The 16,325-nt window shown below is 40.4% G+C and overlaps 1 protein-coding gene across 1 annotated transcript in view; it reads right to left on the bottom strand.

Annotated features, from left to right (window-relative positions):
* TTN (titin) overlaps window positions 1-16,325 on the bottom strand; it is a 237,978-nt gene that overhangs the window by 196,144 nt on the left and 25,509 nt on the right. Inside the window, 13 exon segments of the mRNA XM_063399870.1 lie at window positions 4,495-4,551; window positions 8,845-9,033; window positions 11,027-11,152; window positions 11,240-11,524; window positions 12,096-12,327; window positions 12,529-12,694; window positions 12,783-12,924; window positions 13,012-13,272; window positions 13,705-13,965; window positions 14,125-14,385; window positions 14,479-14,742; window positions 15,184-15,444; window positions 15,959-16,219. Coding sequence (XP_063255940.1) covers window positions 4,495-4,551; window positions 8,845-9,033; window positions 11,027-11,152; window positions 11,240-11,524; window positions 12,096-12,327; window positions 12,529-12,694; window positions 12,783-12,924; window positions 13,012-13,272; window positions 13,705-13,965; window positions 14,125-14,385; window positions 14,479-14,742; window positions 15,184-15,444; window positions 15,959-16,219 — 2,766 coding nt within the window.

Here is a 16,325-nt window from a genome sequence, read left to right as displayed (position 1 = left end):
TCCCTCTTCAGCAGATATCATGATGCTGCCGAGGTCTCCATTAGGAGTTTGCAAATCAGCTGTTGTGATTTCTCTGGGCTCTTCCTCTTCCTGGGCATCAACCTCCTCCTGCTGCATCCTGTAGCTCTGACGCAGCTCCTCACTCAGAGACATCTCTTCCTCAAGCATATCCCTTTGGTGCACAGGGGAGATGATCCCAGAGATGACCTCCACATTTTCCAATGCTGTGGGGTCTTGTGCCTGTTCTGTGTACACCGTCTCTGCAGCTGGGAATGGCTCTGCAAACTTCTTCAGATCAAATGTGATCTCAGCGTCAGGCTCAGATGGCAGCAGCTGCTCTCTGAAATGCACTTCTTCCACATGAACTTCAGCTTCCTCAGTAAAAACCCGACCTGAGTTTTCTATGCCAGGAGGACTGGGGATTAGATCCAAAGGAGGGCTGCATGCATCAGACTCCATTTCTTGCAGCATTTGCCTGCCACTTTGTATTTCCCAGTGTGTGGCATCACCATCATCAATCACTTCTTCTTCACAAAGATTATCATCAGCTTTAATATTCTGTTCAATATCAACTGATCTCTCTTGCTCCTTGTCCTCTTCCTCCTGCTGCTCTCCTGCATAGAATTCATAAAAGCCAAACTCCTCCTTTGTGGGGGTGCTTGCAATGTGGTCCTGCAGGTGGGGCACACTTGGCTCTTCTACAAGAGGCACATCAGGAGTCACTGCCTCCCAGGCAGGGGCATCACACTCCGTGCAGACATCACTTCCGTCTTGCACCACAGGTGATATAGGAATGAAAATTTGTGAAACCTTACACTCCCTTGCCAAAGCAGACTGCTCAGGGGCATGTGTTGGTTCTTGCACTTCCATAAATGACAAGTTCTTACCTTCTTTTACCAGAGCAGACTGCTCAGGGGCATGTGTTTGTTCTTGCCCTTCCATAAATGATAAATCCTTACACTCCCCTGACAGAGCAGACTGCTCAGGGGCATATGTTTGTTCTTGCACTTCCATAAATGATACATCCGTACACTCCTCTGCCAGAGCAGACTGCTCAGGGGCATGTGTTTGCCCTTGCACTTCCATAAACGGTGACTTCAAGATGTCCCAGGACAGAGTATCTGTATGTGGTAGCACCTTGCCTCCTTCAGGCTCCAGCTCCTCAGAAAAGTGACCTGAGTCTTTGGCCACCAGTTCGCATCCTTCCCTGGATATGGTAGGGTGCAGTTCAGTGGTATCAATTCCAAAGCTGCACTCCTCAGAGACAGCTTTTCCCCTGTGCTGCCTCATCTCAGAAATATCATCTGTATAACTCACCCTTTCTTCTGTATTGCTCATTTCTTGCCTTGTATAGACTTCTGTGATATCCAGCACCATTGTTTCCTCTATCCCACTTTCCCTGATGTGAGATGTTTCTTCACAATCTTCCAGCTGCTCACCAGGAGGTGGAGACAACCTCAGGGACCAGGGTAGGTGGGCCTCCTCTTCCTTGGGGCATGCGATTTGTTCCTCTTCATCCTTCCCAAGTATGCTGAGGCCTTGGTGGCAGAGAACATGGTCCACGGCAGGCAGTTCCTCCTCAGTGCCTCCACCCTTGCCATACAGCTTGGGTGCACTGGGCTGCACTGTCAGCTCAGAGGCAGTCTGTGCTGTTCCAGCCACGTTTGTGGCCACACAGCAGTATCGCCCAGCATCTGTGACAGAGACATCTTGAAGGTGTAAGCGGTGTGTGCCATTCTTGCCTTCTTCAAACCTCAGTCTCTCACTGCCAGAGAGGCTCTGGCCATTCAAGGACCAGTGCACAGCTGGTGGGGGCTGCCCAGACACAGCACACTCCAACACCACTTCCTCCCCTTCATGGCAATGAATATGTGCAGGGGCTTCTGTCACAATTTGGGGTGGTTCATTTCCCATATCAAATGAAAATTTAAATTTGTGCTTTATCGTGGAAGTAGCCCGCTCTGGAGAGAGTCGAGGCGTTTCCCTTAGCTCTGTGTCTTGCTCTGGCGTTGGAGTGGGAGCAGTGATTTTGATTTCCACAGGCAACGACAGCAAGTCTAAGTTTGGAATTGCATGTGGCAGTTCCTTCTCTGCTGCAAAGGCCAAACCAACTTCTTCCTCCTCCTCCTTCACTTTCTCCTCTTCTTTCTTCTCTTTCTCCCTTCCTTCCTCCTTCACCTTCTCCTCTACTTTCTTCTCCTCCACTTCCATCTCCTCCCTTTCCTTCTTTGTGTACCTATAGGCTGGCATTCGCTGCCTCACGTGGAGTCCAGCTGAGGTGCTGACTGTGCCCAGCGGGTTGAAGATCACACAGGTGACAGTGCCACCGTGCTGTGGGAGCACGGATGGGAAGGTCAGCGTGGAGCAGCACCCTGTGGTGTGAACAGCAGTGCCCTGGATGCGCCCCACGGGCTTGTCATTGTTGTACCAAGTGACGGTGGGCTGTGGGCGGCCGTGGAAGAGGCAGGAGAACGCGCATCTTTGTCCCTCGACAATTTCCTGAGGCCTGATCTCCTGTACAAAGAGGGGTGGGCAGGGCTCCAGGAGCCCACCTTGCCCCTGCCATCTCTCCCCCAGGGCCTTGGGCCTGGCGTATTGCTTCACTACCTGCACTGTGACGGGCTTTGCGCCAACCATTTTGGCAGCCACCTTAAGTGGGCTGGGCTTCCCAGGAGGGCCCTCCTGGGGCATGGACATGAGGGATTCCTGCTTCTTTTTGAGCGCTGCCCTCTTTGCTTCTCGCAGCCTCTGCAGCTTCCATCGGATCTCCTCATCCAGCAGCTCCTCAGCATTAACCACCGTGCCCCTGTGCTCCCTACTGCGCGCCAGCCCCGGGCGGCAAGGCCCCGCCAGCGGCAGGCCCTGGAAGCGGATGGTCCGCACCATGGCCCGGCCCGGGGAGAGGTCCCCAGGCTCGGGCTCCTGCCCCTTGTCAAAGGGCGAGCCGGTGCAGCGGAGCACCACCCGCAGCCGGTCCTCCCGCCGCTGCTGCAGCAGGCACTCCCAGCTCTGCCGCACGCACTGCGCTCTCCCGGCGAGCCCCGAGCCCCGCCGCTCCCCGCGCCGCGCCACCAGCAGCGAGGCCGTGGACTCGGCCGAGCCCTCGCTGTTGATGGCGAACACGCGGTAGCTGCCGGCGTCGCGCTCCCGCACGTCCCGCAGCTCCAGGCTGGCGCAGTGCGTGTGCTCTGTGCTCTCGGTGCGGATCACCTTGCGGCGGTCCTGCAGGACGGGCCGGTTGTTGTGGAACCAGGCCATGTGCGGGGCTGGGCATGCCACGAGCTTGCACAGGAAGAATGCAGGGTCCCCCTCCAGGACAGAGCTGCACTTCAGTCCCTGTGTGAAGATGGGTTTGCGGTGCTGGGGACAAGCCAGCACCGCCGCCGTGCCGCGTCCCCCGAAGTCCACCACGCTGTGCTGTTCTGCAAGAGAAGGAGACTGGATTACAACATGTGAGGCTCTGCCTACCACCTGTTTGTAAAAAAGTAGCAATAGATTGAAATAAAAAATGGGCATGCAACAGATTTCATCACACACCCAGGAAAAAAAAGTAATTCACTCACCATATTTGTTCGAATAAACGCAACGCCTTGCTCTGTTTTAAAGATTGACACGAAAATCGTTCGTTGTCTGTTCTTTCTTCAGACTGTGGAAATTTCTTCTTGAACAAGCAAAAAAAGAATTTCAAAATAACATGTTCTTCTGCGTGTATATTTTTGTTGCCTGGAAAAGCTGTGTGTCTTTGGGTGGCAAAGAAGAAAATCTTACCTGACTTGCAGACAGTAGAATAAACGCCCTTTCTGACCCCTCTATTTGTAGATATGTTCAAACAATTGAAAAAAGTAGTTTGAAATATATTTTTTAAAAAGTAAGTAACGTAATGAGAAGGCGTTTATTCGAACTAATACAGCCACTAACTTCACAGTGTTATGCACGGGGGGAAAAAGCAAGCAACATGAACCACTTATGCTATCTGCAAGCCAGGGTAAGAGATGTATAATGATGAATTAATGTATGTAAAAAAAAGTGCAAGGAATCAATGGGAATGTGTAGCTTTCACATAACCTAAACAACAAATGCTGTCTAGTAAACTTCATCTATCCATCCAACAGTGTCCATTGAACCGATTAATGTTAGGCTGCTAACTTGTTTAAAAGTAATACAATTAAGATTTTTATAACTTCCTTCTGAAGTAAACTATTCCATGCATTCAAAAGGAAATTGAACATATAAGAGCTCTGTGAACAGCTGCAAAGCATGAAGTAAAAGTTAAAAATATGGCTGCACAATTATAGATTTGAAGTTTTAAACATATTTTAAAACTTGAATAACCCTATAATGCAAGTAACCCTTTGCATATCAAAACAAACATGCAACATGTTCCAATATGCTTTAAAGTGTGTCTTTCCCCATCAGACACTTCATGGCAGGTGAAAAAACCTTTTCACAACATTACTAATTACTGGTACTAATTATTCTCATTGGTGATTGTACCTTTCACTTCCATTTCAACCTCTTCCTCTAGCTTCTCGTGAACAATTTTTTCAGGAGCTAGAATAAAAAAGACAAGGGTTTTTGAGCTATAGTTGTTAAATGTGCCAATCAACACTTTATATAGTAAAAATGTCCAATCTATTTTGCAAATAGACATAAATTCACATATACATACACACACATACACACACACATAAATGCATGCCAAACAATTCAAACACTTGATAAATTTTGAGAATAGAGTAATCAAATATTTTCAAACTTGTTTTCAATGTACATTTTTCTATAAGATTTGCTTTCTTTTTGCAGGGTGGGGGAAAGTTTCTAAAACAACATGCCTTTATCATGCGTAAATCCCTGAAGAAAACATTCAACAATCCACAGACTAATGAGACACTTCTCGTTCTTTATCATCTCCTAGGGAATGAATATAGTGGAATGCAATTGTGATGCTATGCATGAGGAATTGATACTTGGAAGGAACATGCAGTTGCCAACCTGTCACTTTCAGATGGGTGCTGCACTCGGCTTGTCCTGCAGGGTTAACTATTCTGCACTTGTATATACCCTCGTGGTCCTGACCAACTTTCAACAATCTTAAACTGCACAATGGCCCATCGTGTTTTATGGAACACAGTGCAGACTCCTCAACTATTAGCTGATTGCACAGCCAGACTATGCAAGGTGTAGGCACACCTTTCATTATGCAAAAGAGAAAAACATCATCTCCTTCTTTTACAGTGGTTTCTGGAGGCAGAGTTTCAAGAAACTCTGGTGCTTTGGCGTCAGTTTCTGTGATGTCTTCACAAGGCACAACATCAGGATAGTATACTCTGTTTCTTTGCTTCTCAGTTTCATGTGGTCTTTGGGATGTAGATATAAACAAGCTTGAGGTTTTCTTTGAAGATTCTTGCTTAACTTCAGATGCTTTAAACTGACAATCTTTAGCTGCTTTAAAGCTTTTAGTATCTGATTCAAGAGTAATTTTTGTTACTGCTTTGGTTTGTGCTTCTTTTGCTAGGTAAGAATAAAGTTAGGAAAAGGATTAGGTCAGATGTTTTGCACGAATAAAAAAAACCCTTATTCTTATGGGGGAAAGCCCCAGTAATTAGTATTGATAGAATATGCCATATATTAGTGCTAAAACAGTGCTATTAAACATGAGCAATTGCACATTTAAGAGCTCTATTCCTCTTAGGCTAATTCTAGGTAGCAGTTAAGCCTATGGGTCTTTCATGGGACCAAGTCTTGATCCACAATGACTAAAAAAAGCATGTCTTTGCTTCTAATTTAGAGCCTTGGTTTGGAAAGTAGCAACAGAAGATTATGTAAAGTGCTCTTGACAGCTCTACAGTGAAGAAAGAAATTTCAGTAATTAAGAGTGAAATCAACAGGGTCAATGCCTTTCTCATTAATCATCTTAGTTTTCTGGTCTTGATTCCTTTGAACTAATCAAAAATACTATCACCTGTAATGATAACACATTTTTGGATCTTCACTAGTAGTAACACTACTAACATTTTAATACCTGGATGTCAGGAAGAGGTAGGAGTTTAAGCAAAAAGTAAAAAGTAAATACTTATATATTAGGGAGAGTGAAAGGTAGAAGACAGTTCATTATTGCAGTAATGCAATACTTTTACCCATTAATCCTTTCAAGTACGTTAACTTATATTGCTAAATTTGGAATTGGAATCTTGGATTTGTTGGAAACATGCTGGAGTTTGAAATTACCTAGTATCTAATTCAAAATTGCATCTAACATTCTTTTCTTCCTTAAACTCCTGCTTCAGGAATTACCAAAATATAAAAATTCCTAAAAATTTACATCTCACTGCATGTCATGAAAGATATGAGGAATAAAGAGCTTGAGACATCTGTGATTTTATGAGAAGGGGCAAAAAGCTACAGTACCAACTTCCCACTACTGCATGTGTCACTTATGAATAGAGCTGTAAATGTGGAGGAAAAACCCCAGAGCATTATTACTAGAGCTTTTCAATTAAATACTGATAATAAAGGCAATATAAGTGAGCTCTAGGCAGTTACAGTGAAGCTGCAAAAAGTAAGTGATAATGTTAAAAGTCAGATAACCACCTTTGACTGTTAGTATTGCAGAAGTTGTTGTCCCTCCATAATCATTATACACGGTACAACTGTACAGTCCTTGATCTGTCAGCTGGGCATTTAGGATTGTGAGCAGAAGAACATTTCCATTTTGTGATATCTTCCATTTTTCAGACAATTCTATCTTTTCACCTTCATGGGCCCAAAGAAAGTCATAGAATTCATTTTCTAAGGCACATATGAACTGAGCAGTGTCACCACATTTCACAGTTAAGTCTCTGAGTTGCAAGAGAATCTTTGGAGGGCCGTCTGTCTTCTCCTGAGAGGTTGTCGTAGAGACTTTGGTGCTCTGAGATGTTTGAGAAAGGACTGATGTGTGCACAGCTTTAATTTCTTCAGTTGATGTAGCCTTCATGGTCAAACTTTCTGATACACTTTCAAAAACCTGTACATGCAATTCCTGTGATGGTTGTTGCACCGATTTAAATTCTTTTTGATAAGTTTCAATGTTCTTCTTTGTGTGAGGAGAAACATGAAGTTCTGATATAGCCTGTGACCGGATAGACTCTCTTACATCTTTCCCAGAACTTTGCCTATCTAGGGCTTGCACTGTGTAATCAAGTAACAAAAACAACAGCATTAGTATCTAAAGAACTTTACTGGGCCATGCTCTGAACAAAATCAAACAGCATGGAGGATGAAAATGAATGATCTTCATTTGAAAACACAGCATGCCACATACTACTCTGTTGACACAGAAGTTATCCATTCACATGGATGATGGTATGACAAGTGATGCCTTGGCTAGTCATGCAGCTGATACTCAGTTGGTGCTTGTCTCTTCTTTCACTAAAGTGGTCCAATTTAGTATTGGAAACTTACAGCACTTTAAAAGGAGGTATTTTCTTTATCTTTTTTTTCTCCCTACAGAATATTGCAAAATACCTCAGTCACTGCTATAAAGATCACCAAATCACTTGTTTTAAAATCCTGAATGCCTTCATCAAAGTGTTTCTATTCTTTGACCTATATTGAGACACAAACTTGAAAATTTCCAAATGTTACAGCTTAAAGACAAGAAATGAGAGTGGCTGGGTTACTGAGGGTACTATCAAAGTTAGGTGGGAAAGAAAAGGTGTGAAACAAGAGAAAATTAGTGACAGTATAAAAGTGTGGTATGCAACAAATTGAATCCCTTTGAAGTAAAAATGGGGCTTTACCTTCTGCAGTCACTGTAAGTGTAGCTGTACAAGTTGTTTCTCCAGCACTATTTCTTGCCTTGCAAGAGTATTGGCCAGCATGCTCTAAGAAAGCATCTACTATTATCAGTATAGCTGTGCCTGTAGACTCATCAAAGTGGAAAACTAAGTCTTTTTTTGGCAACATGAGTTGTTGATTATGAAACCACTGGATTTTTGGTTTGGGCCTGCCAGAGACTCTAGCTTGAAATCTGACTGATTCCCCGCTGCACACCCTGCAGCTTGAAATAGGCTGGATAAAGGTGGGCCTTTGGCCAACAGATTCCTCCTTAAGTGAAACAGATGAAGAAACATGCCAAGGGGACTCTGATGTAACTTCTTCAACCTTTTTAAATCCTGAAAAGAAGCATGCCAACTTTTAATTTCTTACCCTACACTACAATGAATTTTCTGTGTCATTCAAGATTTTTTTCTAACTTGCAACTTAACAGCATGAATTAGTTTTCATTCATCATTTATAAATCTATTGCAAAAAGAAAACAAAATTTTTATGATTAAACAATATAAAGGACAATCTAGAACAGCAAATTCTTCAAACAGTATTTCTGCTCTAAAACTTTGATTAGTGTTTCATCAATTCATATGAATGTAAAGTATTTCTTTTCAGTTGTCCGAGTACCTGTTACATACCTCTATTTGAGATGTTTTTCAAAACTTTCAAAGTAATTTATTTTATACAAAAACTCCTACTAGATTGTCTTCACAAGGCAAATCAAAGAATGTGCAAGCAAAAAACTTCCATTTAAAAGAAGGATTTTACCATCTTTGGTGCATGACAGATTCTAAGACTAGAATAAATGAAAAGGGAGCATGGAACATGAAAAAATCTTGAAATACATTTTTTCTGTTCACAACATATATTTTGGAGACATAAATGTATGCTGTGGACATTGTAAATGGCAGCAATTAATTGAGTTAAAAGACAACATGACAGACAACCACTCACATATAAGCATCAGTGTATATTAAGATGATTATTGGAACATGACCTGAACAAGACAACTTCTTTAATGGCACAGTGTACCTTCTAACTTCAAGGTAGCAGTGCTGGTCACTTGGCCTACGGAATTACTCGCTACAAAGGTATACATTCCTTCATCCTCTGGATAAGCTTCAGCAATCTCCAGCTGGTAAGTGTCTTCAAATTGAGTCATTCTAAAAAACCGTGATGGCTTGATCTCCTTCTCTTTGCTGTACCAAGACACTTTGAGATCTGATCAGGCAAAAGAAGGAAAAAAAATAAGGTGTAAATTATGATATTATACTAGCAAGTGAACACTATTTTTATATTTATCTCTTTCAAAAATCTTAAACATCTAAATTTAAATGTGCCTTGTATGATTTTGGTAAAGTATGATGAGTGGAAAGTAAGCTACTTGTTGCTTTAGGTTTTGATTTGTGCACTGGAAATATTTGTATGGGAAGGCTGATTCTGGTGTTGACATATTATTGAGTAAAAATCATTCTTCCTTAACTCTACTAGTGTAAAAATTTAAAAATAGTTTGGGACTACTAAAATCAGAGAAAGTATCCTTTTTAAAATGTGATTTTGCTACAGTTGCATGATTAAACAGGCTATAAAATATCTAGCTTGAGCTAGTCAGGGTAAGAAATTAGAACATTCTTCTGCGAAGCACAGCACCTTCCCTCTTTTTGTTGCAAATGTTACTTGTCATATTTCTCAAGAAAGATTTATATATTCCTAGATAAAGTGTTGTATTACTTATATAGATTCTTGTAGACTTAGAAGAGAATTGAAGCAGACTATGTTTTTCTCTCCATCTCCCACTGTACTACATCATGAATCATATGTTGTTCCTCAAATAGTGTGCTATTACTGTTATCAGAAGAGTGTTTTCAATAGCCAGTTGCACAATGCATACCATTAAACAACTGTACCTGCAGTCATGTGCTACCTAACCTAATATGGAAGGGTTTTATAACACAAGTGAGAGGTATGCAAATGTATTTGGATGGAGTATTCAATAAAGGAAATTTTCAATAGGAAAAATTTCTTCATTGTGATGGTTGTCAAGCATTGGAACAGGCTGCCCAGTGAAGTGGTAAAGTCCCAGTCCCTGGAGGTATTTAAAAGCCATGTAGAGGTGGCAGTTAGGGACATGGTTTATTTCAGAACTTGGCAGTTCTGGGTTAACCGTGGGACCTGATGATTTTGAGGTTGTTTCCCACCTGAATGATTCTATGATTGGTGACCTTGATGAAAGAATCCTTATATTCTGTGCTGTAAATGCAGCTTCCACATTCAAATAAACACAGTTCTATTATAAAAAAGGTTACACTAGCATGCATTGCACAAAGAGTGTGGTGGACAGTATTTCCAACATATATTTTCTGGGTTCTAGCAACAGAATCAGATTTGTTGTAAAACTAAAACTGTAAAACTATGTGCATAACCAATTTGTATTAATTTTTATAGAGTTGTCACTCAGGATTATTTTTAAATTTGGAGTTTTGTTTATCTTGAAGTTATTTTAAATTCTTTGGGTTGTAAACTGCATCTTACTCTGCAGTTCACTTTGTGAACATTTTAGTAGTGGTCATACTCAAGGCCATTTGCTAAATGAAGAAAAGTGGCCTTGACTGTGTGTTAAAGAAAAAGATATTTCAATTGCTGAGTGACATTCTATGTATCTAAATCAAAAAAATTATTTAAGTAAAATCTACACTTAAAAGGACAATTAGCAAACATTTTTATACTAGGAAAAAGAATGTAACCACAATTTAGTGTTTGCAGAATGATACTTAGAAATATCAGCAGAAAAGTTGGGTCAGAGTTTCAGTCAGTTTCTGTAGTTAAGGACATGGCAGTGTGGGTCTTCAGAAATGTCATCATGTTCATTTGACACAGTACTGCTTTTCTCCCATGAAATTTTACTCACTGACAGAGTTTTCCAACATCCGTTAGCATTTAAAATACTGAGATGTTTCCAAAGATAAATTATGAGAGAGATCTTCTTTTTAGAAACACTTAATGTGTTTATGACAGTTTAAAACTTCCATGCCCAATGCCACCTTTGACATGCTTTTCTGAAACTTGTCAGGAACACTTGGCTATGTGTGTGTATCAAATATCTGTGCTTCTAGGGGAAGACCGATCAGAGCACATATACTGCTGAATTTTCTTCTGAGTTCAAGATGAAAAATTTTGAGATATGGGAAGATGTGCAGGTTTTCATGAAACCCACCTGTTCCGGTAACTCTGCACTGAAAACAAGCAGAATGTCCCTCAGATGTAACAGTATCACGTAGTGGTATTAAGACAGCAGGTGGATACACTGGCATTTCTAGCTCAGGAGAGACAACTTCTGGGACTAAAGAAAAAGAGAAAAAAGTGATTTTTGAAAATGAAGGATGAACATTTCATTTCACTAACATTGCTATGTGCATAGGAAACTCACTTTCGACTGAAAGTGAAGCAGAAGTTGTAGCTACTCCGTAGTCATTTTTTGCTTCACAGGTGTACACTGCTTCATCCTCAGGGAAAGTTTCAATCAGCAATAGAGTATATTCTTGTGCATCATGAAGGAATTTGCACTTGAAACCTGGAGAAAGCTGTTGATCGTCTTTGTACCAGGAAATTTTGGGCTGGGGTTTGCCTGATACAATAGCACAAAAGCGGGCAGGTTTGCCAGACTCCACAGTAGTTGGCTCTAGCTCCCGAATAATCTGGGGTGGCTCTGGAGCTGAAAATTGGGGGGAAGAGAGGTGGCACAGAGAGATAGGAGATAGAAGAGAAGAGAGAGAAATCTCATTATTGATATTATTAGTGATTGAAAAGTATTTGCAAAGAATTAAACAAACAAAACAAACTCTGTTATTATTCCTAATCTTTTGTGTCCATGAAAATATGCCCTTTTCCTTGATACAGGGGGAATGATTTAGCAGCAAGTGCCTTAATGTATAGCTGTGTTGGTGTGAGTGTTTCTGGCAAAATGTGTTCAGGAATTGTTAGGTTGATCACTTTGGAAAAGCATATCTCTCCATGTGAACAAAGTAGTTTTATTTGTACTCAAGAATATTCTGGTCTAAGTAAATATAATGGGAAAAGAACTGCTATGGTATTTTCATCCACTAGACAGCTACTTCTGTAGGGCAGGAAACATTTATGTACATGAGGAATTTGGTAGTGTTCCAAATGGTCTCTTTGATTTTTTTTCTTTCTTTCAAGAGTTAGGATTCCAGAGAAGCCATACAAAAATCAGAAAACCACTGAGTAATAAATACAGGCAGAACATTGGTTGTGGGGCCACATACCATTCACATAAAGAATAACAGAACTCCTATTCCGTCCTGCAACAAAAGTGTATTCCCCAGCGTCGGAGTAAGTGGTTTCAAAGATGCTCATTCGATGAACTCTCCTTTCCACCACATACTTGTATCTTTCCTCATACTGGAAGTTGATCTCAATACCATCCTTGTACCACAGTGGTTCGATGTCATCTTCATTGACTTCAAATTCAATTTCAGCTCTTTGTCTTTCAATGACCTTTGAAAAAGTAGAATAAATAATAGGAGTAATATTGTTTTTTCCTCTGGTCTCACTTTTCAGTTTCCTAGGTGAATGTTCTGACCTTATGATTACAGATTTTTGTGCTATGACTTGCTGGTTAGATATTGTTGCTCTTTCCTTGCATTATTCTTTGAGTTAAAAATCTATGAAATATTTATTCATTTGTATAGGCCTTACCTGAATATCTTTTTGGGCACTTCTGATACGAATGTCACGACCTTCCACTATCAAATTGGCACTGGATGTGTTTCCACCTGCTACTACAGTGTACTGACCAGCATCAGACATCCTTGTGGAAGGAATGATGAGACGATGGACATATTTCTCTCTCTGAATTTTCATCCTGGGCACATCAGAAAAGAAAGTGAGCTAGATATTTCCCGGAAGAAAACACACACCAAAGGTAATGTGGTGTAGAAGCAATAATTTACCTATCACCAATCTGGAGTTCTTGCCCATCCTTCATCCACTGGACCTGAATGTCAGGTTCTGAAACTTCACATTCAAAAATGGCCCTCTTCTTCTCTACCACTTTGATGTCTTTAATATGCTTCCTAAACTCAATGTGACGAGCTAGGGCAGAAGAAAAGTAGAATGAGTGCTGTGCTATAATTTACAGCATTAGAAATCACTAAACATACAAATCAGGAGAGCAAATACCTTCCACATATAAAGTGGCTGATGAAGCTGCTTTTCCAGCAACAAAAGTATATTCTGCTGCATCACCAAAATGCACATTCCTTATGGAGAGGGAGTGTGTAAGCTTCTTTGTTCGTATCTGGCATTTATCAGTTGATTTTATTTCTACACCATTCTTTAGCCATTTATATGAGATGCCTTCATAATTAACAGTAACTTCAAATGTTATTGTGTCTTTCTCTTCAGCATTGATGTCTTTGAGCATGGAGGTAATTAGGATGGCTAAAAGGAAAGGAATGGACATGGTTTGCTTTTTTGCATTCTGTTTTACTTTATTTTAAATGCATGTTAACCAGATTGGAGATGCTTCAACTTCTTTAACAATTTTGGAAATATTAAAAGGTACGTTTTGTGCTCAGAATCAGTATTACAACTGAATGTCCCACAACTACTGAATGACGTAGGAACCCAAATTTGGTCTCCAATGGTGACCTGGCATTTAGGCACATTGGCCTAAAGAGAAGAACACAGGATCTGATTTTCAAGTTCACCTCTTCTAAACCTCTTTAAAGAATGCTATTGAGGCTACTTAGTGTCATTAAAAAACACCTCTACAGTCTGCTGGTTTTGTCAAAATTTCATTAAGTCCATGTGTTAACATGAACTTATTACTTGTAACTGTAAAATATTCTGGTTAATTTAATTTTTACGTACGTTTTACAGTCAGGGTTGCACTGACTCTGTCATTTCCACAGACAAATGTGTATTCTGCGGAATCTTCACTGCTTGTGTTCATGATATTGAGCTGATGGAGTTTCCCTTGGACAACTATTTTGAACTTTTCACTCATTTCAATCTCCACACCATTTTTCAACCATACAGCAGGCACATTAAAATGAGAAACTTCACATTCAAAAGAGGCAGTTTTGGTCTCAGGGATCTCAACATTTTTCATGGTCTTTGTGATGTGTATGCCTAAAAGGAGGAGAAAAAAGACAAGAATTTTCTAGAAGTTAGTATGTTTGGAAGACTGCAAAAAACCAAGGGTACCAGGCTATGAGGTGTCAGGTCAGGTTGCTCAGTGTTGGTGTAACAATTCATATAACTACTTTCTTACAAACTTACAATACTTACTTTCCACAAACAGTTTTGCTTTGCACTCAATTTGCCCAACAAGAGCTGTGTATTCTCCAGCATCATCGGGAGATATGTTATGCAGCATAAGCTTGTGAACTTTCCTTTGAGAGATCATCTTGTATTTATCACTTTGTTTAAGCTCAATATTTTTATGAAACCACCGGACTGGTACAGTATCATGGGAAACACTCAGTTCAAATGAGACGACAGCATTTTCCAAAGCAGTCACATCCTTTGGCTTTTTGATGATCTTGACAGCTTAAGGAAAAAAATTTAGCGATATTCAGCACCGTGTATGATTTGAATTTCAAAGCACACATTACAGCAAATATTCACACCAGAATGGCTTACTTTCCACATGAAGTCGGGCATTTGCTCCTATTTTTCCAAGTTTAAAGCTGTAAACAGACTCATCAGTGACCACACAGTGTTTGATTCTCAGTGTGTGAACCGTTCCTTTCACTGTAATTTCATATTTGTCACTCGATTCAAGTTCAACACCATTTTTAATCCATAGAGCTCCTTTCACATCAGGGTGGGTCAGTTCTACACTGAAAACTGCCTCCTGTGATTCTGTCACAGTCAAGTTCTTTAGTGTTTTCTTTATCTTAACAGCTAAGGAAAAAAAGGAAGAAAATAGAAAAAAAATACTTGACAAAACAGATCAAAATTAAAACCTATAGTAAATACAGTAATTTTAATAAAACTGAATAATGGTGCTTCATTTTATGCATATAGTAATTTATACAGTTTCCAGCAAAGTGGTGTGCTAGGAACACAGCAAGGAACCTTTACTCGTAGCATCCATGACAAATATTTGGTTTCTGGGGTTTTGGGGGCTTTATTTCTCTATGTTGTTGGTTGGTTGGTTGTTTAGTTGGGCATTTGTTGGTTTATTTTTGGTTGTTGTTGTTGGATAGGCTGAGGGGAGGGGGGTTGTTTGTTTGGGGTTTTTATTTATTTTATTTTACTTGTGTCTTAAGGCCTGGTCCAAGTCACAGTGAGTGATGCTGAAATAAGTCTCAAAGCCATCAGTTAATTATAAAAAATACTGACCTTCAACCTTCAGTTTGGCAGATGTCTTTGAGCTTGCTATTTCATAGCTGTAGTCACCCATGTCCTCCAGTTTTGTCGCAGGGATAACAAGCCTTCTCTTTACACCATCAGATTCAGCACGGTACTGATCTGTCGTAGCTAATGGTCTACCATTCTGTAGCCACCGGCCCTCTGATTCAGGATTTGCCACCTCACATTCAAAAACAGCTGTCTGGGACTCGGCCACAGTCAGGTCACTGAGAGGCTTTGAAATGGCACCGCCTGTTGGGAAGAAAAAGCATGTTCCTTTGTTGTGTTGCTGTTCAGCTTTCCCCCATACAGAAATGGAAAGTAGATGCTGGAATCCTTTGCCCTGATTTGCAGAATGCCCGTAGTCATTCTCAGCTCTATGAAAAATCAGGACTAGGATATGACCTGAACATTACAAAATTATGTTTCTTATTTCTATGCTAGTTATTCTCATTTATTTTATCATCAGCACAGGTATACTGAGAACACACAGGACAAAACCCCCACTTTTTTACATTAATTACATCAAAAGCATAATACTGCATTTCACACTGTGGTTCTGATCTAGCAAAAGATATTAATACTTAAAAGATTTAAGACTTCAAATGATACTAATCACAAAAGATAAGGGGAAAGGCAAGGAGAACATTACAAAAAAGGGTAAATTAAAGACAAATTCTCACTGGAACAGCACAAATGCTACAAGTCCATTGGGTACTTTCTAAATCACAGTGAAATAAAAACCTTGGACTTTAACCCTACTAACCTGCTACTATAAGCTTCCCAGATGTTTTCTTCTCTCCAGCATAAAAGACATATTCTCCTTCATCATCTTTCATCATCTTCACCACTGTCAATTTATATATTTTGCCATGTGCTTCAATTTTATATTTAGGACCAGCCTTAATGGGTTGGCCTTTGAAATGCCAAATTACATCAATCCCTGAATGGGAGAGCTCGACCTCAAAGGACACATTCTGTGTTTCAGTGCAGGTGATGTCATGAAGACCTCTAATAATCTCAATTTCTATAAAAAGAATAAATTATAAATTAGTTAGTTGCTTGCACTAGTTTGTTGTTTTCGGTTTTTTTTCAAAGAAATTATTTTACAAAAACTGTGCATCTTAAAAGAC

The sequence above is a fragment of the Prinia subflava genome, chromosome 6 (genome assembly GCF_021018805.1).
Source record: "Prinia subflava isolate CZ2003 ecotype Zambia chromosome 6, Cam_Psub_1.2, whole genome shotgun sequence".
NCBI classification, from domain to species: domain Eukaryota; kingdom Metazoa; phylum Chordata; class Aves; order Passeriformes; family Cisticolidae; genus Prinia; species Prinia subflava.
The sequence above is the reverse complement of the archived record's forward strand: the minus strand, read 5'-3'. Positions and strand labels throughout refer to the sequence as shown.